Genomic DNA, 26,048 nt, shown 5'->3' on the forward strand with positions numbered 1-26,048 from the left:
CAAATGCCTTATGATTACAATGATGTCTAGAACTGTTGTCTTAGAAATTGTAAAGCTCAACATTTTACAATTTGACCACAACTTTCGCTTGAATATTTAAATTTCCTAATGTTTACACTCCAAGTACAATTACACTTTTTTTTTAACCTTCAGTAGTGAATTTTTAGAGGTCTTTTAAGTGCTTGCTACAAAATCTGGCATTTGTCTTCTGAATATTTATTATGGCCCATCTACCTTGGCCTTTATCCCAGTATGTGGATCATGGGCAATTAGGGAAATGACTTTAGTTCCCAGAGCCAATGATGGAGAGAAAGTTCATGTCAGAAATGATAGTGGGGTCTTATTACAGGCAATGTCAACTCCCAAGCTCCACCCAAGAATGTTCCTGTGCAAATCTGTAATGTCAATACAGTTTCAATGGCAGCCACCCAGCATGGAAAAACCCCAGCTGATGCTGATTTCATTGCCTGTTTTGCTTTTGAGGGTAATTAGCTAGACTGGCCAATGAACAGGGCTAGTTTGGCAGGCCCAAATTTCTGCAGAAAACTATAAATCTGAGAAGTATAAAAATATTGCTCAAGTGATCAGGGTCAGAAATTAAATGTCTCATTAAGTATCAAGCACAGACTGGCTGTGCTCTGGATCCAGGAAACCACACAGGGTAAGGGGGGTGGGGTTAGGGGAGATGGGAACTTAAGAGAAGTCAACAGTTGAGTTGGCTTTGCCTGCACCTAACCCTGTGTTCTACACTGATAATTCGCATCTCTTCTGATAAACCAAATCTTCTTTTAGTGAAAAGGCGTTGAGGTTGATGCTTCAGTTATTTCCTTCTAAAAATGGGAGGAATCTGCAATCTCTTCGAAGTTCTCTATTTGAATGATTTATCTTTCAGTTTATGGTATTGTGATTTCTTACCTGATACACACTGATAATAAGATGAAAAACACCTTGAAGTGCTCCAGGGTTAGAAAGGGCTGTCATCAGCCTCTGTCTTGGTCTGGATGACAAGATATACATATCTGTAAGCTCTATCCTACCAGCAAGAATGCTGTTTAAAAATCCAAGCAAGATACAGAAACAGAGATCGTTGCTTGGTCTCAGGAAAGCCAGCACATCTTTTTATGGTTTTGAAATATTAGTTACCACAACTGCTATATTTTTGTAGCAGATTAGAACTTGGAATCCCTCTTGACAAAATAGCTACAATTTTTTGGAACTGGTTGATGGTGTACCCAAGGGTTCATGAGTTGGAAGCTTGGTCCCTAGCATGTCAATATTGAGAGGTGACAAGACCTTTAAAAGGTGCAACTCAGTTGGAGGTCACTGGATCCCTGGGGGCACTGCCTTTGGTTGGAGTAGATGCAGATATTGTGGGATCCTGGTTAGTTCTCATGAAAGGGTTGTTATAAGAGAGCAAGCCCATCTTTCTTGCTTCCTGTCTCAACATATGGCTTTCTCCCTCTTACACACTTTCTTGCAATTATACATTAGCCATGAAGGGATTCTTCCATGGGGCCCTTACCAGAGTCAATCAGATGGTGGCACTATGCCCTGGTACTTCTAGAACTGTGAGATAAATTAACCTCTTTTCATTATAAAACACCCAATCATGGGTATTTCATTTTAGTAACAGAAAATGGACTAAAATAAAAGCTATCTTTATTCTGCTGCATTGTACCACAATATAGTAAAATTTTAAGGAGGAATACTTGTGGTGTGTATAGACTTATACACACATAGGGTTTTTAGTTTAAATTCTTATTCTTGCTTAGTAGATTAACCAAATTCTAACTTTAATAATAATTTTTTCCTTTGGGAACTGGGTAAATGAGGAATTGAAATTATTCAGTTAAAGGCCAATAAGAATATATTTTAGATATATGTGATTTATCAATGTATTTGTTTCAGTCTTAATTGAAAATAGATTACAACTAATTCTCCCTCCATTTTGTGTCTTGCACTGAAAGAATCAAGGTAATTCTCCAAGGAGACCATTTTAAGTATATGGAAGCCAGTTTCTACCAATCTCCTAAAAGGCACAGAGTTAAGAATTAACTAGCCAGTATATACATTGCTACATGATTCAAATCTGCAACTAAATTGCCCCATTCAGTCCTTTATAGCATCAGAGTCTGTGATAAATAGCCCATCTTCACTTTCAAAATAGATCCAGTCACTGTTAAACAATGTATTAGAACAATGGAAAATATCCCATTCTAAAACATCAGGCAAAAATACTGAGTAGTTCAAAGTCTGACAATGTTTAAATTGCACTGTATTTATTTTGCACAATTAGGATCAAAATGAAAGAAAAAGTTCTTACCATGTGCGGGCAAGCAGCCTGAACTGAAAGATATGTCATCAATAGCTACAACTACATCCTGTTCATGAGTTGCAATCATTTGACCTTGAAAGACAACCTGCACGAGAAGAGCAAAACAGAACAAAACACAAAGCAAAGAACATCACTGTGCCATTGTTACAGAAGAACATCAACAAGTAAGAAACATGCTGCTTCCTAGAAGCACTTGAGTTACCATCATGCCAATTCCAAGAAAAAGGAGTCAAAACAAATACTCTCTAGAACAAGAAAATGTGCAGTCATCACCATACCACACGGGTGTCTGGCAAAGGTAAGGTAACATGTTTGTGAGGTGAAACAAAGCTTATCTTATTTCTATCCCACAACTATCTTCATGTTTATTCCCCATGTGGCCTGTCCATATGTTTAGCAATTTCCATTTTTTGAATACAGGTTTCATTTTAGCATCTTTTTTTTTGTACTGGGGATTGAACTCGGGGGCACTCGACCACTGAGCTACATCCCCAGCCCTATTTTGTGTTTTATTTAGAGACAGGATCTCCTGAGCTACTTAGCATCTCACTTTTGCTGAGGATGGCTTTGAATTCAGTATCCTCCTGCATCAGCCTCTTGAACCACTAGGATTATAAGCATGTGCACCACTCCTGGCTCTGATTCTTAGCATCTTGCAACCATTCCCCATTTTCACTTCTGATTCTTGGTATTTGATTCCCAGTATTGCCTTTGATATCCTCGGGTTGTATTCTTGTATCTCCTACGCCATTATCAACACATAGCTTTGGGATATTGATGGAAAATGCACTGTTCAGCAACTTGTTAAAATGACTGACTTTTATATTGTGATATGGAGCCAGCCCAAGTCTACACCAGGAAGAAATAATCTAGTATGATTAATCCAAGAAATCTGGAAAGAAGTCACTATCCAATTTCTAATTGCCTATTAGAAAGTTGGTGTGTTAGTAGAGTTTTATTCTGCCTCACTAATGAATACTAATGCTCTTTGAAATCTCATCCACAGATGTATTAAAAGCATATGTATTGTTCAAACTTGCTTATAATATAAACACCTTTATTTCAGAAACTCAGTGCTACTTCTTAGGTCCACTGTTGGTGTGGATACAGTACACCATAGAAGATCATATTGCTGTGCTAAATTCACTTTTGTTCTTGTCCAACACGTCATTCTAACATATTTCTTTCCAAACAGGAGTCACTTCTAATTTATAATATGCTTTGTTTTCTCCTCAAATTGGATGCCTTACCTCACTCGTGTTCCAACAGTGTTACCTGAAGTCTGCTTCTCCGCAATGCTCAGAGCTCCAAAATGGCTTTAGAATTGCATTCTCTTTTAGTGCCATGTCCAATCAGATCCCTTAAGCCTATTTTTCTTCCATTCCTATCACCACTCCTGTACCCTCTTGCCCAACCTATTGAATTTTAAATTACTTTTTGCCTTAATCCTCTTGTTAGGGTTTTAAACAGATATTCTGCACTTATTTGATTCTGTTAAATTTCATATTAATTTGGTATAACTGAAGAAACTTATTGTGAAAACTGGCTGCCATTTGAGCCCAGGGACTCAGCAAGAGGAAAACATTTTTTTTTTTTTTCTCAGAAGAAGAACTATTTCTCTATGTGTAGGGAGATTTACTAATGGCTACAAAACACAAAGTCCATCAGGCAAAAATAAACAGCCTAGGTAAATAGATTTTCTAAAAAGATTTTCCAGGGATTTGGGCTAGGATATGACAAAATGGCTGAAGATACAGGTCTCAGGAAGAATTACCAACAGTCAGAGGCTGAGCTGGCTGCAGGGAGTAACTTTTCTAGGAAAAGTGGTGTCTTCCTTTTCTTGTGTTTTCTAAAATTTTGTCAAATTTTTTTTTTCCCCCAAACACAGACAGAAAGGGAAACCACACACACACATACACACACACACACACACACACACACACACACACAGAAGAAAATCATAAGGGGGTAATGGAGTTAGGATCTTGGCAACATCTCAGGGATCAGACACAGCCTGCACTGACCCCTAGTAAACATGAGGCAACTTTCTTTTTCCCCGGGTATTTTGAGAAAAGATGACCCCTGAATGTAGAAGGGGTTGGGGGGGGCTGTCAATGCCAAACCATTTGATTTAAATGTTAGAGGAAGCTGCAATGGAAAATGATCCCCAGACATAGGGCCACTTAAATTACATTAGTAACAACATGACTAGAAACTCATAATCACATGTATGGCACTAGAGTTGTCTGCAATGGTAGTATGCATTCAATTTATTTCTGAAGCCAACCTTCGAAACATCAGAAGAGTCCAGTAATTTTTCCCCATCATGTGTTCATATAATAAATAGTTTTGAATTATAACTTTGAAAAAAGTGAGTGTAGAATTTTAAAATTAAGGAACAATTGATATTTTTAATGAATGACTCATTTTTTGGTTTTTATTAATTAAGTCTTTTCTTTATAAGTAAAAGGCTACTGAGAGCTCTTCAGTGTTTTTTTAAAAAATATATCAAAAAAATTACAAGGAGATAACAGCATATTTAAAAACTGTTTCAGAGCTGGGGTTGTAGCTCAGTGGTAGAGCACTTACCAAGCATGACAAGGAACTGGGGCCAAGCTCCAGCAAAAAAAAAAAAAAAAAAAAAAAAAAAGTCTACAATTCACTATCATTTAGTTTAACAATCCAAACAACCAACTTGAAAACTACAGTGATATGTTAGTAATATAATATTTATTCCTTCCTATAAGATCCCTGCAACAACCATCACCAAACTTTCAAAAAATCTTGCAGACAAAGGAGTGGGGCAGATTTCATTTGAATTTGTAACTGAATTCTACTGCATAGTTGATTTGTTTTATTCTTTGCCTTCTTGAAAATTTTAGAATGATATAAACTTCACTGCTTACATATGCAAGTTTTATAAACATGATTGAGATTCTTCACCATCGTGTAATACCTAACATTATTTCCCCCAACATGGCCAACAAGACAGAAGAATATTTAATAAGTTAGATGCAACAGATTTGACCCAATCTGGAGGCTTTGTTCTTTCTCTTTTCTCCTATATTTTCTAAATTCCCATAATGCTTTAACATGATACAGAAAATTATTATGGCTTAGTGACTAAGTGATTATCTGAAATGAAACTACACTAGATTCTAAGCTGATATGGGATTTAGGAGGTTATTCACCTCTTGAAGCTTAGAAGAATCCTCCTGTTAACGATGGTGTAAATCATCATTCTACCTGAGAGGATTTTCTTGAAAGGCCAGTTAGATTATGTGTACAAGAGACTCAACATAATTTCTCACCCATAAATGCTCAACAAGTGCTAGTTGTTATTCCTTTAACGTCTTCAGAAACTTTCTGAAATGCTGCCTCCTATGCCATTGCTTGTTTATATAGTTGTATTTTTTCAGAAATTGTCCTCCCTCAATTTTATTAAGGGATAAACCTAGAATTTTACAGATGAACACAATAAAGTCCCCAAGCAGAGCCAGCTCCGGACGCTTTCTCAAAAGTCCATGCTAAGCTGGAATCTAGCTGGGCTTTTAACTACCAGAAGTCAGCATGGAGGGGAAATTACAGAAAACAGAATAATTCTCAGGGGCTCGTGAGCTGATGAGGCAGCAAATGCTGTTTAGAGATGCTGATTACAAAATTCCCTCAAATAAGCCTCTGACGAAAGCTTTTCAGGAATAAGATACTAGAGGGTGGCAGGCCATATTACCAGCACAGCACATCTCTGTGGCCCACCGAACAATAGCAAATGAACATCTGCTCTCTTGCTGACAGGATAAAACCAAAACATACCTGCAGTCTTAAAAGATTAGTGTAGTTGAAGGATTCCAACAGAATCGCACAGTTTACTGTTTTACCCAGCCTTTAAGGTAGAAGCACTGTTCCTATCAGCAATAAAGTTATTTGGGGAATTCTTTTACCATCAACTCTGTTTAGAAGTTTTAAAAGATGTATAAATAGTGACAAAGCTTGTGTGTGTGGACAAGATTCTCATCTCAGTCCTTAAAGTTGATACAGTTTTGGAGAGAAAAGGCAATTCAGCAAATTCTCCCTCCCAAATCTAGTCGATGTGACTAAGTCCCCACAAAAGCAATCTTGGTTTAATTTGGTTGCTTTTGTTGTTTCTGTTAAGAAAAGACAGACACCAGGGACCAAGAAGAGGGGGGTTTAAAAAATAAACTAGAAACTTCTCTAGCAATTAGTAACAAACGCCCAAATTTTCACAGTGAACTAGAATATATTACCGTTGTTCAGAGGAATTCATTCTGGATACCACACCTCACCAAAGCCACCGATGTGTTCAGGGTCCCCCCAAATGTCAAACATCTTCTTTTAACATGGTGCTAGAGAACTTCCTTGCCCAGTGCATCCCAAGTACCTCAAAAGAATAACTCATTTGTAGGAAGACTTAAATGCCTGATGTCTTAAGTGCCTTTTACCCCCAGTAAACACACATAGATACTTGACTTCAAGAGAGTACAAAGTCTGGCTGGGCATGGTGGCACATGCCTGTAATCCCAGCAGCTTGGGAGGCTGAAGCAGGAAGATGGCAAGTTCAAAGCCAGTCTCAGCAACTTAGTGGGGCACTTAGCAACTCAGCGAAACCCTGTCTCTAATAAAATATTTTTAAAAGAATGGGGATGTGGCTTAGTGGCAATCCCCAGTACCCCCCCCCCCAAAAAAAGTACAAAGTCTCAAACTATAGAATTGTGATTCCTCTTAAGTCTATGTGCCATTGGACCATCTACTAAATGATTTTTTAAATCTCCCTTTGGTGACAAATTGGTGCCAAATTTACCAACGCCAGAAAATTCCAATTTGGGTAATTTTATGATGTCAATTAAGGAAATATTCCCTTCTTATATCTTGTAATTTGACATTTACAATAAGGTATCTTGCTTATTTGTTTATCCTTTTCCTATTAATCACCCAAAATAGCTAAAGGCAATATTGAATTAAATTCATTCCCTATTTTAAACAAGTACTGAGGTCATCACATATCAGATTATTTGCTGTAGAATGAAATTATTATTAAATCAAAAAATCAATTATTATATCATCCTAAATTGATAAAGGAAACCTATGGGGAGTAAATTGATCTACAAACCAGGTTAGGAAGCTAATTGATTAGGAATAAAATGCTTTAAGTGACAAATTTTGCTTAGCTGTCCCAATGTTAAAATATATACCACTTTTCCAAGAACTCTTGCAATAATCATAGATTAAAATTTCTACCATGCCTAAGTTTATTAAGCTGCATAAAATGTTTGTCTTATGTAGGCTTTCATTGGATTTAATTCTCAAAATTATTTAGGAAAATACAGACTGTGATGAATCGAGCTTAACCATGAGATAAATGTGACAATTACTCTCTTTCAACACCATTCGGAATTAGTATTTAAGTCAAACAGTTTCTTTCCTCATTACCAAAGATTATTCTCTTCTCTCAAAAGCATGAGAAAACTCTGAAAGGAAAATGATTCTAAGAGAAAAGAAATGAAAAGAAAGAGGAGGTTAAAAAAGCAAGGAAAACACAAAAAAAAATCCAAAAAAAATTGGAAAATGACATTATAGTTTACAGATACATCTATATATCTTAAAATGTATCCACTTTAACTTATTACACAAATTCAAGACTTCACTGTTAAACTGTCTTTTCCTTAGGGTGACCAGCACATGTGTTCACTTTCAGTACTTGAAAGTCCTTGGAAATCCCTCAGCCCCTGGCAAATTGAGTGAACCACTTTATTTTTAATTCATCTGTGTTAAAAATCCGGTTTTTGTCACTTTCATTTTAAAAGGCATAGCTGGAGCCTGAAATACACATACCTGAAAGTTCTTTGAGCTCTGGATTTTGATGACATTTCTTTCCCATCGATTTTGGAGCTTGGCTGTGTTTTGCCATAAGTTCCCAACAGGACCACCACGTTCGGTTTGAAGACCTACCATCAATTTGCCATTCACGTGGCTCAAGAAGTGATAAAATGTAATCTGCAAAAAAAGAAAAAAAGAAAAAGAATTATTACCCAAACAATTACAATAAAGAAATCTCTAAATGTGACAAAGTATTTTAAATGCTGTTTACTTTCAAATACCTGACAAGCATGTTGGTCATTAGTCGGAAGGAAAAGTCTGCTTCTCAAGTTTGAGGAATTACCATCCACTCTGGAGACCAGTGAGAGGAAGTGGGCTGAGAGAACCAAGAGTCAGGGCATCAGAGTCAGAGTGATTGCTGGCAAATATATTCAAGCCACCAGTGGTGATTCATGGCCACATCCACATTAGGCCAATATGATTTTGTTTAAAGAATGAAAAACTAAACTACACTATTTGCTGTTGTAAATGGCCTAATTAGTACTTTTACTTCTATATATTGCCCAGTGAAATAACTAATTGTGATTGTACTCCCTATAATGTTACTACAGGCTACAGTCCACAACCCAATTTATCACATTGACATAGAAAATGACAACCCTGCAAAAAATGGTATCCAGTGCAAACATTATACTTAGCTTGCTTACCAAAATAAGCACTTCAATGAAGAATTCAAAAGAGATCATTTACTCTGCTTTTGTTTCAAAAGGCTTGGATCAAATAGTCCCAGCTTTTTCCAGGAGTATGAGAAACAACCAAGCCCTGACATGCTTGTGTTTGCTACCACACAGATAAAGCCAATGACTGTGACTGTTTAAAAGCCGTAAAATAAATATTGAACATTCTCTGGGCTTTCATAGATTTCCTGCAATGCTTTACAAGGGTTATAGTATATAATCTGGGAACCATTATTTTCTGCTACCCACTGTTTGGTGTGTTCTTATTTGCAAAGAGAGAGAGAGAGAGAGAGAGAGAGAGAGAGAGAGAGAGAGAGAGAGAGAGAAAATGATGCTGATGATTTTGATGACATATTTTCCAAAGTTATTCAATAGTATGTTAGAGCTGGATTGGAAATCAAATCTAATTGTCACACCATTAAAAGAATTCATTATAAAACTATAAAATCTAAGGAACTTCTTCCCTATTCTTATTCCAAAATTGTACCCTAACTAACTCAAAACAGTGATGTCATTGCTTGTACATAGAGACAGAGGCATAATTAAAATCACTTCAAAGAATACACTTTGGAATTATTATATGTGAAATTCAGATGAAGAGCTGGTAACATGGTGTATAAGTGGACAATCATTAATTTGCTCTTGCAGCAGGCAAACGTATTAAACAAGTATAATCTAATAAGCATAATGAACCATATGGATATATTGTTTTAGGTTTAAATAATACTATTAGCAGTACAAATGGTAATAGCATTTATTAAGTTTTAAATTACTGTTAATAAATATTCAACTACTTAAAAAAAATCCATGAGATATACAAAACAATTTTCATTTATAAATAATATTAATCCTATATATTTTTTTTAATTTTGGTGTTACAAATCAGCTGTGACACTGATTTTATCAGTGTCATTTTATCCATTTTTATACATTTTATGATTTCTTCAGCCATGTGAATGGCAAATTGATAGTAGGTCTTCAAACTGAATGTGGTGGTCCTGTTGGGAACTTAATAATAAAAATATTATTGCAAATGTTAATAGTAAGTTAGAATTTGCAATAATAGTTTTCAAATTGTACTAGAATTATTTAAATTTTTAAGCACAGCATTTTATAAATATAAACTGTCATTTGTTACATGCTATAGCACTACAAATTATTCTGTGTTTTGTCAAATATTAAATGAAGGTTAATGTTTAGGTTATAAGAGAAAGCAGAGTTTTAAATCTGGAAACAGCTTGAGTTCCTCTGACATTGGCCCTAATAATAAACTTTTTTCTTTCATGAGAGGGAGGAAGAGGAAGAACAGAAGCAGCAGCAATGGCATTGGAAATATATCCAACAGCAACATCTTCTTTCTACCTTTAATTCCAAGTTAGTGACAAGAGCAAGTGTTTTTAGGGTACACTCCGTTTACCTTGCATCTTCTAACAGAGTACAGAATTCAATTCATGGTTGGAGATGTTTCTTGGAGAGGACTATTACCTGGCAAAACATTCTCTAATTTTTTAAGAAGACATTAGTCATCATGTTTACTTATGAGAGAAAGAGGTAAACCATCGGCAACAAAACGTTTTTCACATATGCCACCTTTAGCACTCCATACTCCTGGTAGCTTTGACCATCAGAAAGAGACCATATAAAGCTCTTGGATAACAAAAACTGCCTCATGTATCCGATATTCTCTCCTACTCTTTGAAGCCACATAACAATTCACCTGTTATACACACATACCACCGCCACACTTCCTTCTTCATCATCACGTATACTGTTCATCTCTATACCACACACTTCTCAGTAAGTTACATGATTCATGTATTTCCATTTTGTGCTGAACCCATTAAAGCAAATGCATAACCTATCTTTAAAACTCACGTATTAAAAAATCTTGTGATCATGTTTTTAATTATTAAATTTAAAAAAAAAAACAGAAACACAAACATCAGGATTTCATGTATCTTAAATGCTTATGCTAGACGGCTTTTTAAAAAATATTTTTCTCAGTAACTGGGTGTAGGAATGAAATTCTAACATAAACCAAGTTGCATGACACCAAAAGTGAGTGAGTAAAATACAAAGGCAACAGATACCATGAATCAAGTTTTGAAAGCTAAATCAAATAACTTTGGCAATGGAACCCAGCAATCTTGACCTTCGGGAAAGATAAGGGAGGGATTTCAGTTTCACTTTCCCAACTATTCAGAGGAAGGCTTGTATTTCCTCCTTTTCCTAAGTTCTGAGTGATTAATGAGGCTGAATGTAAGCAGAAGAAACATAAATCCTATCACATGTGATATTGTAAGCAGTTGGCTCAAAGGAGCTAAAAAATAAAAAAAGCTAGCATTTTAACAGTGAGATAATATCAGTTCTTAAGAATATTTCCCCCCAAAATAGCTGCAGGAACAGATCATCATAACAAAATGCACGGCCTAAGGCAAAGGTTAAAGTATCCAACTTTATAAAGATGAGAAAAGTATGTTCATCATTGTCAGAAATATGGCTGAGTTCAGAAAACAAATAATAGTTTTAGATATAAATCCCTTCAAGTTGTGATTTCTAATTACTAATCTCTGTTTCTGTCAAATCATAAATTTTGTCTCATACCTGTTCATTGAACTCACAAAGCTCTACACTACCAGATAATACTTGAGAAAATTTTATCTCTTAGAGGATAAGTTCAAATGGTCATCCCTTATCATTGCTTGCAAATGCTATCTGAGTGTGGCCCTATCAACTTCTGTCTGCCATCAGTGACAAAGGGCAAGGTGAGCCACTTTATAAGATCATAAAACATGCAGTAAAACATGAAGGTGATATTAGTGAAAATAACACAGTAAAGACCTCTGAAAATTTTCTCTTCCATAAAGGCAATTTTTAAAACTGTAAACATGGTCAGCATTTACTTTTACAGGGCTCTAGATAAGAGCTAACCTGGAGATCTTCTACTGAAGAAAAAAATGAATTTCAGTAAAAACAGAGAGTTTTATTTGTTTTGCTGTATTTGCTTTAGCTTGCCCTCATCTTGTAGTACACTCTTGAGCTACATGGTACCTTTGAAAAAATAACATCCAGCATTCTCATGTGGCCGGCACACAGAAAAGTAAAATGCAGTCAGAGCTTTGCCAAAACCTGATTTTCATATAGTTGCCATTATTTGGCCTGTCTGGTGGATCTTTGACAGATATTACTTAAAATGCTGTTGAAATTTAACATAATGATAGCTCTCTCATTGCAAAATATTTCTTCATTAGAAAGATTTGCTGAAAACAACTAGTGGCAAGTGTTTTAACTTCACTATTGTGAGGCAGTGTACAACAGTTGAGGAAAATGATCAACTAATAATAAAACTCATGGGGATAAGATGTTGACTGGGGCTTTGAAAAGTTCCAGTATATTTCTGCAAATCTGGAGGGATGAATGAGTGCATGGGTAGAACTTGTACATGCGCTAGAAAGACCTGAAAATCTAAGCTCTCTTGTCTAGCTGACCTTGGGGCTTTTGGAGAACAGGAAATGAAAACCAGACAGAGTTATCAGTTTCATAGTAAGAGCTGAAGTTATAGCCCAAGACAAAGATAGGAATCCTTCAGCAAGCGCTGAGATATTTATTGGTTCTAGAATGCCTGTTCTGAACATTTGAGATGTCCTTCCTAAAACAAATGTGTTGAAACCTAATCAACATAGGATAGTAGTTTAAAGATGGAGGCTGTTGGAAGTAGGGTCGTGAAGGCAGAATTCTCATGTATGGGAAAGGTGGTCCTGAAAAAAACTGCCTTGGCCCTTCCACCACATGAGGAAATAGAGTTTAGTGTATGAACCAGGAAGGAGCCTTCACCAGAGGCTGAATCTGCTGCCTCCTTGATCTTGAACTTCCCAGTCTCTGGGACTATGAGGAATAAATTCGTGTCATTTGTAAGCTACTCAGTTTATGGGATATTGTTCTAGCTATATTGTTTAGTAACTAAGACACAAGCGCTTAAGAAATAGTCTCTGAAACCATTACATAATCAATAAGCTGATCAAATGGAGAATTCAGTGGCCCAACATGGCAAGAATAGAGACCCTACAGAATTAGTTCAGAAAAGGCACTAAATTAAAGGGGGAAAAAATTGAACAAAAACAATTACAACAAATTGCAATAACAACAAACCCAGGGGGAGAGTAGGAGACATATGATTTCCATAGGAAATACTGTTTAAAATGTGCAGTTTCAAAAATAAAACAACTTGAAAAATGTAAAGAAATAAGAAAGTGTGATCCATACAGAGAGAGAAAGCCATCAAGAGAAAGTATCTTTGAGATAGGCAAATCTCATGAGTCAAAGACTTCAAATCAACTATCACAAATATTTTGAAGAACTAAAAGAAACCATGTCTAAAGAATTAAAGAAACTATCAGAATTGTGTCCCATAAAAGAGGGACACAACAGCTGGGTGAGATACGTCAACTACTCCAGAGGCTAAGACAGGAGGAGCACAAATTTGAGGTCAGCCTCAGCAATTTAACAAGACCCTGTCTCAAAAGGAAAAATAGAAAGGACTGAGAATGGTAGCTCAGTGGTAAAGCAACCCTGGGTTCAATCCCCAGTACCAAAATAAATAAATAAGGACACATTTAATGGCTAGGCCACTCAATAAAGAGGTATATAATAAAAATCAGTAACTAATTATTATAATTGATTATGTAATTGATAGATGTCTTTAATTATGATTCAGTGTTGATGGGCACAAAATACATAAAGATATAGTTTTTGGCAATTACAGTACAAAAGAGGAAAGAATAAGGCAACATAGGATCAAATTTGTTGTATACTCTTGGATTTAGTTGGTATTACTCCAAATTCAGTTGCTTTAAATTAAGATGTTAAATATAACCTGTAAATCAATTACTAATAAAATAACTCAGAAATATAAAAATGTGAGTAAAAACTAAGAAATTGATATGCTACATTATAAATTATCTATTTAACACAAAATATAGTAATTTAAGAAAAGAGTGACACTTGATCTACCTGATAAATGGCATCTACAAATAACACTAAACATAATACCTAATGGTCAAATATTGAAAAAAAATCCCCTAATAGGAACAACTCAAGGATATCTGCCATCACCACTTCTAATTAACATTTTGCTAAAGTTTCTATCCAGCAATGAGACAAGGAAATAAAATGAAAAGCATTCAAAATGGAAACAAAAAGTAAAACTATTTCTATTTACAGATATCACAAGCTCATATATAAAGGAACCCAAGGAACCACCAAATAATAAAATTATAATGAACGTAAGTTTGGCAAATTGTAGGATACAAAATCAATATGCAAATCAGCTGCATTTCTCTACACTGACAATGAAAAACTTGAAAGTGAAATTAAGAAAAAAAATCTCATTTACAATAGCCTCAAAAAAATCCAATACTTAGAAATAAGTTTACCAAGCTGGGAATGGTGGCACACATCTGTAATCCCAGCAGCTTGGAGGCTGAGGCAGGAGGATTGCAAGTTCAAAGCCAGCCTCAGCAGCAGAGAGGTGCTAAGCAACTCAGTGAGACCCAGTCTTTAAATAAAATACAAAATAGTTCTGGGGATGTGGCTCGGTGGTCAAGTGAAAGATTTGTGAAATGAAAAGTACAAAACAAAGTTGAAAGAAATTAAATAAGACCTAAATAAATGGAAAGACATCATGTGTAATTGTTAAGATGCCCAATAGAGATCAAATTGGTCTATGGATTTGATGCATTTCTTCTTTAAATTACAACTACCACATTTGCAGAAATTGACAAGTTGATCCTAAAATGTAGATGGAAATAAGAGACACCCCGAATAACCACCCCACTCCACAATGTCATGAAAGAGAACAAAATTATAGGACTCAAGACTTTCGTAGTCAGTTCCTTACTACAAATGTGTAATAGCCAAAAGAGTGGCAATAGAATTGAGAGTTCAGAAATAGACCAGTACTTGTGTAGTCAATTGATTTTTGACAAATTGCTAACACAATTCAATCATGACAAAATGGTCTTTTCAACCTATGGTGGTTGGATAACTACACAGCTACATGCTAAAGAAATTGTAGACCTCACACCATAAGCAAAAATTAACTAAAGATGGATTTAAACTCTTAGAAGAATCATAGGTATTAAGTTTGTGATTTTGAATTAATAAAAAGTTTTCCTAGACATGAAATCTAAAGCCAAAGAAACCACGTGGAAGTAAAAAAAAATAAATAAAAGTAAATGGATGGTGTATGGATGGATAGATAACAAATATTTTTGGTAGGCAATTAGAAAGTTATTTTTATTAGTACATTTTAATTGTACAGAATAATAGATTTTGCTGTGGCATATTTGTACATGAAAATGACATACTTTGATCATATTCACCCACCCTCCCATTACACTTTCTTACCCTCCCCTTTCCTCTTCTCTAATAATCTCCCTGCTACTCATGTCATCTCTGTTCCCATTAGTTCCACTTCTGAGGGAGGCATGCAATACTTGTCTTCCTGAGTCTGTGTTATTTTGCTAATTGTGATGATCTCTCATTCCATCCTTTTTCATGCAAATAAAATGATTTCATTATTTTTATGGCTCAGTGATACTCTATTGTATACTTATATTTTATTTATCCATTCATCTACTAATGGGCATTTAGGCTGATTCTATGACTTGGCTATTATGAATTATGTCAAGATGAATATAGGTATGCATGTATTTCTGCAGCATGCTGACTTTAATTTAATTTTACTCAGGAGTGGTGTGGTGGGATCATATGATAGTTCTATGTTTTTGTTTTTGTGGAACCCCCATACTGGTTTCCAAAACAGCTGTATTAACTTACATTCTTACAAATAGCTTATAAGCATTCATTGTTCCCTGTATCCTTGCAGCATTTATTGTTTTTTGCATTTTCACTAGGGTGACATAGAATGTTAGTGTGATTTTGATTTACATTTTTGTGTTTGATAAAATTGTTGGACACTTTTTCATATTATAATTGGCCATTCATAATTCATTTGAGAAATGTCTTCAGTTAATTTGCCCATTCATTGATTGCGTTATATATTTTATTTATATATTTCTTTATGTGAATTATTTTTGACTTCTTCATATATTCTTAATATCAATTTTCTGTTGGAATAGTAACTGGCAAAGACTTTCTTCCATTTTGTGAGCTGTTTTCTTCACCCTGTTGATTGTTTCCTTTGCTGTACAGAATATTTTTAATTTGATGTGTCATTTCTTGCTATTATTTCCTGATCTAATGTAGTCTTATTTAGAAATCATTGGGTGTGCCTATGTCTTGAAGTGTTTCCCTGTTTTCTTCCAGCTCTTTCAAAATTTTGGATCTTACATTTATGTCTTTGATCTCTCTTTTTTTTAAAATTATAGTAGAGGAACACAATATCTTTATTCATTTATTTATCTTTATGTGGTGCTGCAGGTTGAACCCAGTGCATCACACATGCAAGGCAAGAACTCCACCACTGAGCTACAGCCCCAGCCCCTTTTTGATGTCTTTTGATGATTTGACTTCATCAAAATTATACAGGCTAGAGTAGAAGAGGGAAAAGAGTTTAATGAAAGACAGATCCTTAAAACTGAACATGTGTTAATTAAAGAAAGACAATGAAAATAGTGGTAAGATTGAAAAAGTAAACACATATAAAAAATAGATAAATTGGACCATTCAAAAGAGAAAAAAAGAAAGTTCAGAAATGTGTCCCCAAAACATACTCCTAATTAGTGTTCAAGGAGAGTCAAGAATCTTATGTCTCTAGACTTCAAAGGTAGATATTTTTTTTCTACTTAACCAAAAAAGGGGGGGCTGATTTTTAAATGTCTAAATTTTAGAAAGTTAATTGTATGGCATGGTATTGACACCAAAACAGACACACAGACCAATGGTACAGAATAGAGGACAAAGAGACAAACCCACATAAATACAGTTATCTCATGCTAGACAAAGGTGCTAAAAACATTTACTGGAGAAAAGATAGCCTATTCTACAAATGGTACTGGAAAATAATGAAAAGGTACATGTAACAAAATGAACCCTGCATGAAACTGAACTCAAAGTGGATCAAAGACTTAGGCATTAGACCAATAGAAGAAAAAGTAGGCCCAAATCTTCACCATGTTAGTCTAGGATCTGACTTCGTTAACAAGAACCCTAAAGCACAAGAAGTAAAATAAAGAATCAATAAGTGAGATGGATTCAAACTAAAAAGCTTCTTCTCAGCAAAAGAAATCATCAATAACACGAAGAGAGAGCCTACAGATTGGGAGAAAATCTTTACCATCAGATAAAGCATTAATCTCTAGGACATATAAATAACTCAAAAAACTTAACACCAAAAAAAAAAAAAAATCCCAATCCATTAATGGGTTAAGGAACTGAACAGACACTTACACAAGAAGAAATACAATCGATCAACAAATATATGAAAAATGTTCAACATCTCTATCAATTAAAAAAATGCAAATCAAAACTACTCTAATATTTTATCTCACTCCAATCAGAATGTCAATCATCAAGAATACAGGCAACGATAAATGTTGGGGAGGATGTGAGGAAAAAGGTACACTCAAACATTGCTGATGGGACTGCAAATTGGTGCAACTACTATAGAAAACAGTATGGAGATTCCTCAGAAAACTCAGAATGGAGCCACCATTTGACCCAGCTATCCCACCCATCAACTTTTACCCAAAGGACTTAAAATCAGCATACTACAGTGACACAGCCACATCAATGTTTATAGCAGCTCAATTCACAATACCTAAACTATGGCACCAACCTAGGTGTCCTTCAATACATAAATGGATAAAGAAAATGTGGCACATATATGTGGTATATATTTGCTGGCTATTAACCAGTCATTGTTCTGCACTACTACAGGCCCCTGAATTCCTTGTCTTAGAGTCTCTTTTCTCCATCTTCAGAGTCAGTGATTCAGGTCAAGTCCTCAAACTTCAAATCTTTCCAATCTTCTATTCCACATTATCTTCTCTGCCTTCCTATTTTGTTTTAAAGGACTTATGTGATTATATTGGGTCCACTTGAATAGTCCAGGGTAACCTTTTGATTTTTAAGGTCAGTTGATTAGTAATTTTAGTTAATTTCATAAAATCCCTTTACAGAAATACTATGTTTGATTGAATAACCAGTGGAGGGGGATCTTGGGAGATATCTTTAGAATTCTTCCTATCACCATTAGGCAGACACAAATTTGAGTGTATTGTTCTATTTTTCTACATTTCAACATGTTGAGCAATGTTTATAAAGCCTAAAAGTAACTTGAAACTCTATACATGTCCTTGACTGATTCACTTGTAGAATATGGAGAATCCAAGTAAGTACTCATCACAATTCCCAAAGTTCGTATGCAGAGAAATGACATCTGCTTGGCAATTCCCAACCAATTTGATTGGTAAAAGTCTCTATCCCCCTTATTTGTCAGAAATTCATTAGAGTGACCTTCAGTCATTATTCTAATATACATCTCTTTAAATTTAGTAATATTTAATTTCAATATACTATTACTGAGTTTTATGTATTTCTATTGAATATAGATTTGTTTTCACATTGAGGGTTTTTAAATATGTGCATGGTGCCAAGAGAAAAGCTATTGTATGTATTTTTACTCTTCATATATAATCTTAAAAATATGGTTTATAGGGCTGGGTTTGTGGCTCAGTGGTAGAGCGCTTGCCTTGCACATGTGAGGCACTGGCTTCAATCCTCAGCACCACATAAAATAAATAAAATAAAGATATTGTGTCATGTATAACTAAACAAATATTTTTTTTTAAAAAAATAAGGTTTATGTCTTTATCACTAGATTGAAAGCTCACTAGGGAAAGGGAAAAGAACTGCGTTCTTCTTTGTCCCTAGATTAATACATGGAGCAACGTAGCTATTCAATAAAGATCTTCTAAAATAACAAATACAAAAGAATTTCAAATGAGCATATTTAGACTACAAAGGTTGCCAAAAACGTGATCTAGAAAATGATAGTGTGGATAGATTTTTTTTATCCATTTTCACTAATTCGTCCCAGTAAATAATCGACCTCACCATCTACATAACACAGTCTGGCTACCACTGAGGAATGAACTGTGATTCTAGTGCCCTTGAAAAAGGGCAGCATAGAGCAGATTTGGAGAGACTGATGCTCATCAAAGAGCATAATGAGCATATGCACAAGAAAATTCTGAAAGCTTAGACCCCAGGAAGCTTTAAAGATAAACCAAAGAGGCATGTTAATTTTCAAAGGAATAGAGAAGCTTAAAAGAAGAAATCAAAGTTGTATTCCTTCAGACTTTGGCCTGCAGTTAGGTATGTCTGCAACATTCTGAGAGAAAGGCTGTTGGCTCAGAGTTAGGGAGGGAAGTGTAGAACAAACAGCTCTGACATAGGAAAGAATTCTACAAAGAAAAGAGCCAACTGGGTCAAATGGTGGTTCCATTCCCAGATTCCAAGGAATCTCCATACTGCTTTCCATAATGGATGCACCAATTTGCAGTCCCACCAGCAATGTATGAGTGTGCCTTTTCCCCCACACCCTCACCAACATTTATTGTTGTCTGTATTCTTGATAACTGCCATTCTGACTGGCATGAGATAGAATCTTAGAGTAGTTTTGATTTGCATTTCTCTAATTGCTAGAGATGATGAACATTTTATCATATATCTGTTGATTGATTGTATATCCTCTTCTGAGAAGTATCTGTTCAGGTCCCTGGCCCATTTATTCATTGGGTTATTTGGTTTTTTGGTGTTTAGCATTTTGAGTTCTTTATATACCCTAGAGATTAGTGCTATAGCTATCCCTCTCCTCGGTCTATACCCAAAGGACTTAAAATCAGCATACTACAGGGACACAGCCACATCAATGCTTATAGAAGCACAATTCATAATAGCTAAACTGGAGCCAACCTAGATGCTCTTCAGTAGATGAATGGATAAAAAATTGTGGCATATATACACAATGGAATATTACTCAGCAAAAAAGAGAATAAAATCATGGCATTTGCAGGTAAATGGATGGCGTTGGAGAAGATAATGCTAAGTGAAGTAGCCAATCCCACCCCCCCAAAAAATGCCAAATGTTTTCACTGATATAAGGAGGCTGATTCATAGTGGGGTAGGGAGGGGGAGCATGGGAGGAATAGATGAACTCTAGATAGGGAAGAGGGGTGGGAGGGAAAGGAAGGGGGCAGGGTATTAACAAGGACGGTGGAATGTGAAGAAATCATTATCTAAAGTACATGTATGAAGACACAAATTGGTGTCAACATACTTTATATACAACCAGAGATATGAAAAATTGTGCTGTATATGTGTAATAAGAATTGTAATGCATTCCACTGTCATTTTTTTAAATCAATAAAATTTTTTAAAAAAATTTTAAAAAGAGCCAGAATAAAAGGTGTCCCATATTCGATGAACAAACTCTATCCAAGCCTCCAGGCTAACATTGAAACCTGCGAGTGGAGGGAACACTTCTGGGGGTTAAGACCAAAAGAACTGCATTGATATTTGAACGCAGCCTACAACAAACAAGACAGAGTTTACAGCTTGAGTCTATGCAAGTTAATCACCTGCTTAAACAAATCATCCCCACTCTCTGAAAAAATATTCCTGAGTACAGAATCCACAACCTTTACGATATCAGTATTCATAACATCCAGGATAAAATCCAAAATTATTTTACAGACAATGAATTAGGGCAATGAGATCAGATCATGGGAAAGGATAATCAATAGAAGGCCACTCCAAGATGAAACAAACAAGGATTTGAAAACTGCAATTAAAATTATGCAGAGTAAGGAATATATGCTTATTATGCATGGAAAGATAAGAATTTTACTACATGTCTGGGGTTGTAGCTCAGCGGTAAAGTGCTTGCCTAGCACGTGTGAAGCACTGGGTTCGATGCTCAGAACCAAATTAAATAAATAAATAATATTCTTTTAGATTGAAAATATAATATTTGATTTTTTAAAAAAAATTATTAGGTGGATTTATGAGTATAATGATTATGAAGGTGACCAAGAAAAATAATAAAATTTGAAGATGAAGCAACTGGAATTGTCCATTCTGAAAAATAAATAACAAAATAAAAGTATACAATAAAACATTGTGTAATACTGTGTTTGGCTTAAGAGTCTAATATGTTGATGGCTAAAGTATAAGAAGGAAAGAATAGAAAGAATAGGACACACAAAAAAAATCTGAATAAGTAGAGGCAGAATACATTCCAAAATTGGCAGAAAACATTTATTTCAAATTCAAAAAGCTTAACTAACCAAAGTAGGGTAAAAATTTAAAATCTCATGCTGAAAACCAAAGATAAAGATCAAATCTTGAAAGCATCAAAACATCAAAGATATATAACAAATAGCAAAAACAACAACTTGAAACTATGAATGTCACATCAGAAAGTAGGAAGGCCAGAAGACAATGAAATAATGTCTTTAACATACAAAGGGAAAAGAAAAAAACTAAAAAAATTTATATCCAGTGAGAATGTATTTCAAAAATGAAGACAAAATAAAAACATTCAGAGAAGGAAAACTAACATAATTTATCACCAGCAGAATTATTCAAGCTGAAGACAAATGATACCAGAGACAAACTCAGAAGATCAAAACATATGAAAGTATTGTAAATAATAAATATGATAAAAGGCTGTTTTGTCTTTTTTAAATACTGTTTAAAGCAAAATATCATGACATTGATTTGTAGGACTTATAATATATGTAGATTACATATGTAGTACAAGTCATCCCTACAGAACAAAATATTGACATTGGGTTTATTTAATAGAGTATATATTTCATAATATAATACATAGATTTCAGATCTCATTTAACAATAGATCAAAATGACAAAAGTTCTAATTGTTCTCATTTTAAAGTAATTTTAAATACCCAAAAAGGAAAACAGCATCTGTAGCATAAAGGGAAATGTAAACTTTACAAATAAATTATTTTTTTGTTTAATAGCCTATATACACTTTAGATTTCCAGTGAATCATACATCTTAAAAACATCTACATCACTCTTGATATCAGCCAAATTCCATAATTATTTAAAACATTTATATTCTTACTACTGTTTTTAAATAGTCACGCTATCATTGTGAAGATGTATTTGAATGTGTTGTAGTGTTACTATCTTATCCAAGTGCAATGCTATATGCTCTTAAAAATCAATACTACGCTTTAGTCTCTCTACCCCTGAGCTTTATTAGATTTCAAATATTGACACAGGAGTGATGTTTTTAATGTCCTAATAGATTTTCAAATTTAGTGAAAACTCAAGGCATTGATTACATAATAAAAAAATCTTATTTTGAAGCACTGGTAAATTATTTCAAGAGTAAGTAACTCAAAATTGGATTAATACTAAGGAAATAGGATTTTGAAATGGAGACAAAGCTCCAAGATAATTTTTCTACAAAAATGTTCTAACATTTAATATCTTAAGCCAGAAAATTTTCTTACCTAAAATTCTTATTAAGGCATACTCCTAATTTAACATTTAATTATATTTATAAAAGATACATGACTACTATTAAAATCACCAGGTTTAAATTGATCATTCCAGGCAATAACTTACCTCTTATTTCTCTTCAGCTTTTGGTATTATTTTCAACCCCATTTTACAGTTGAGGAAACTGAGACCAGACAACAGGTGGACAGGTCTAAATTCCTAATCCAGTTACTCTCACTCCAGAGATTTTTAAATCCATCCAGATGATATAATTAAAGGATGGATGTCCATACAACTTCTCATTTTTCTTTAATATGCACTGCCCACCCCTCCCATTTCATTTCTTAATGAGGCTATCCAAAAATAAGCATAGGAAAATGAGAAAAAAAAAGAAGATAAGCAAGGCAGGAAACACAATGCAAAAGATAGAGGAAAATCAGGCATTCTGTTTCCAAAGAAGATGAGGGTAAGTAATATAGGCCGTGAAAAACCTTCCATGTACAAGGAAAAAACAATAGAGAGGTACTGATGGGCAGATGTGCCAAATCAGCAATCCATGAGACATTGCAATGGCAAAAGTTTGGGAGCAAAACTGATTATCACCCTCTAACATTACCAAATCTATAATAAAACCCCAGGTATTACAGTTAGTGGTTGGTCCTATCAATGAAACTGGTTTCTTTTTGGAATTAGGTTAACTTATTATTAACAATCATTAAAAATTCTAAACAAATGTATTTGTTTGACAATAAAGCTAAAAAAAAATAAGAAACTTCATCTTGTTTATATAGAAGTTAAAAACAGCAACACCAAAATTATTCAGAACTCTACTGAAAACCTACTTTTTAAGGCCAGGTGTTCTATAATAAGTTTTACCAACAGTATCCATTTAGCTCTTACAATAACCATCCTATGAACTTAGTACTACTATCCTTATAGTTTTGAAAACTAAGACTCAAAAAAGTAAATATATCAAGATCTTACAGGTAGGGACTAACAGAACAAGGATTCTAAATAATAGGTATAATATTAACAAAAACAATTCCAAACTAATAACTAATTCCTGAATATTTGCTTGCTTTAAATGTTTCCCAGGGCGCTATCCATATTTGAATATGTCCTATATTTATTTGAAGGAAGTATCACTCTTATAAAAATAATCAGCCTTTAGTCAGGCAATGTGGTATCTTTCTTCATATTATGTTGAAACCTACCAGATGAGAGCAGGCATGGAATTGATTTTCTCTCACTTATATAAATTAATCACTGTATACAATTTTGAGTAAATTAAATTCATTAATTAACAAATGGAGAAAGGAATAAAATTTTGGCTCCAGAATCACTTCAAAGTCCAGTGGGCAGTCCATAGAGCTTTCTAGTGAGCCTGATTAAACAAACATTACTAGACAGAGCTGAAACCAGTCCAGCCAAAAGCAAAAAAAAATTTGACTGTATAATGTATATAGTGTTATCATATTTACATTTTACAACTTCACAAGGTATCAAATTAACTAACAAAATCCCAGTGATCATCTAGATAGACCTGTTGGAATCCCAGGAACCCAATTATGATAATCTGCTGGAATACTTTAGAATCAGAAATATTCCAAAAATGATCAAAGAATACATAAAATTAGACACTATAATTATTACAATGTAAATATCAGTCAAGGTTCTACTGACCTAATCATATACTTGGGACAAAAAAAGTAAGAAATAAACAAATGAAGAAATAAAGGAAATTTTAAAAATTCAAAGCAATTACCAGACATATCACCATTGTGATCGTGAAATGGTGGTGACAGACCAGTCATCCCATTTCTCTTTTTCCAACCAAGTTGTACACTGTCTTCTTGTTCCATATTGCAGAGCCCATCCTCAAAATCACATCTTTCGTAGTTTGAGCCTAATGAGAGAAAAAAGTAATTAGCTTGCACAATCTCATTTGGCTTTGCATTGGTAAGCTTGTTATCACTGGGACCAAAATACCTAATAAGAACAACTTAGAGGAGGAAAAGTATATTATGGCTCATGATTTCAGAAGTTCAGTCCATGATCAGTAGACTCCATTCGCTGGTCCCAAGATGAGGCAGAGGGAACATCATAGCAGAAGCATGGGACAGAGGGAAACTGCTCAGTTCATGGTAGCCAGGAAGCAGAGGTGAGAGCAAGGCACCAATGATGAAATATAAACCCCCAAGGCACTCTCCCGGTGACCTACTTCCTCCAGCCAAATCCTACCTACCTGTAGTCACAAGCCAGCTCAATAATCTTTTCAAAAAACTTTTTTTTTTTTTTGGTACCAGGGACTAAACCCAGGGTGATTAACCACTGAGCAACATCCCCAGTCCTATTTACTTTTTTATCTTGAGCTATGGTCTCACTAAGTTACTTAGGGCCTCACAAAGTTGCTGAGACTGGCTTTGAACTTGCAATCCTCCTGCCTCAGTCTTCTGAGCAGCTGGGATTACAGGCATGCACCACCATACTCAGCTCCTTGCAAATTATCAACCCATCAAATGACTTAATACACTAATTAAGTTACAGTTCTCACCATCTAATGTCTCATCTGAGATTTGAGACAAACTCTTGGCTGTAAGTCCCTGTAAAACTCAAAAGCAAGTTACATATATCCAATATAAAATGATAAATTTTAACATTTCCATTCCCTAAGGAAGAAATAAGGGCACAGAAAGAAAAAATGGGATTATACCAAGACAGAAACCCAGGCAGGTATATATTAGTTCCTATAGTTCCACATTTAGCATCTGGGGCAAATGGTAGTGAGATGTGAGTTTCAAAGGGCTTGAGCAGCCCTGACCTTATGGCCTTCAAGGTGATGGTCCATGAGGCCTCTATCTTAGGTTGATTCTGTCCACAGTCAGCAGCTTTCCTCAGCAGATATTCCACTTCACTGGCATCTCTTAATTCAAGCTGGGCTCTCCATTCCAGCTTTGGCTTTATTCTCACAGCCTCATTTATCAACCTTTCAGGGGATACCACAGTGATTATGACCTTGCCCACTATGCCTGGTCTACCAGGTTTTCCTTGGATATCTTGGAGGAAGACTCCTTGATGCCCTATCTCCAGAATCCTGCATTCCTGAAGAACTGGAACCGTATGGATGCTGACATGGTCTTCTGACAGTTCAAGCTGTAGCCAGTCCCCCTTGGACCACAGCTGCAGCACTCTCTGCATGACTTGGAGGCTGAGCACAGTGAACCAATCCTGATGAAACAACCTCCTAGGCACCCTGTGCAAAGTTGTGTGCCTCCAGGTTCTCTTAAGTGAGTTTTCATTTTTACATCTTGAGCCTGCCGTGTGTTTGCTCTTGGTGATTCCTGAGATGTCCTCAATGCATCTTTCCTATTGTCCCTGTGCAGAGTACTTAGTTTCTCTGTAGTGATGGTAATGTCTCCAGCAACTAGATCTTCCTTAGGCCCAATTTTCCAATTGCTTTTCTGGTCAACTGTGAGTTGACCAAAAATCCCAGAGATCATCTAGATAGACGCTCCCTCCCTCCCTCCCTCCCCCGCTTCTTTCTCCTTCTGATTCTTACAGTAAACCTTACTAAAAGCCACCTGCATACCATGCCACTACATGAATTTGGTGTTGCCTTGAAGTTTCCTCTATTATATTAAA

At 35.1% G+C, this 26,048-nt stretch overlaps 1 protein-coding gene across 1 annotated transcript in view; it reads right to left on the minus strand.

The window, feature by feature from the left end:
- Malrd1 (MAM and LDL receptor class A domain containing 1) overlaps positions 1-26,048 on the minus strand; it is a 658,798-nt gene that overhangs the window by 611,482 nt on the left and 21,268 nt on the right. Inside the window, exons 2-5 of the mRNA XM_027928635.2 lie at positions 24,172-24,312; positions 8,452-8,546; positions 8,186-8,347; positions 2,324-2,420 (exon numbers count right to left, since the gene is read on the minus strand). Coding sequence (XP_027784436.2) covers positions 2,324-2,420; positions 8,186-8,347; positions 8,452-8,546; positions 24,172-24,312 — 495 coding nt within the window. The remainder of the gene's footprint in view (positions 1-2,323; positions 2,421-8,185; positions 8,348-8,451; positions 8,547-24,171; positions 24,313-26,048) is intronic.

Source organism: Marmota flaviventris, chromosome 12 (genome assembly GCF_047511675.1).
Source record: "Marmota flaviventris isolate mMarFla1 chromosome 12, mMarFla1.hap1, whole genome shotgun sequence".
In the NCBI taxonomy this organism is placed as follows: Eukaryota; Metazoa; Chordata; class Mammalia; order Rodentia; family Sciuridae; genus Marmota; species Marmota flaviventris.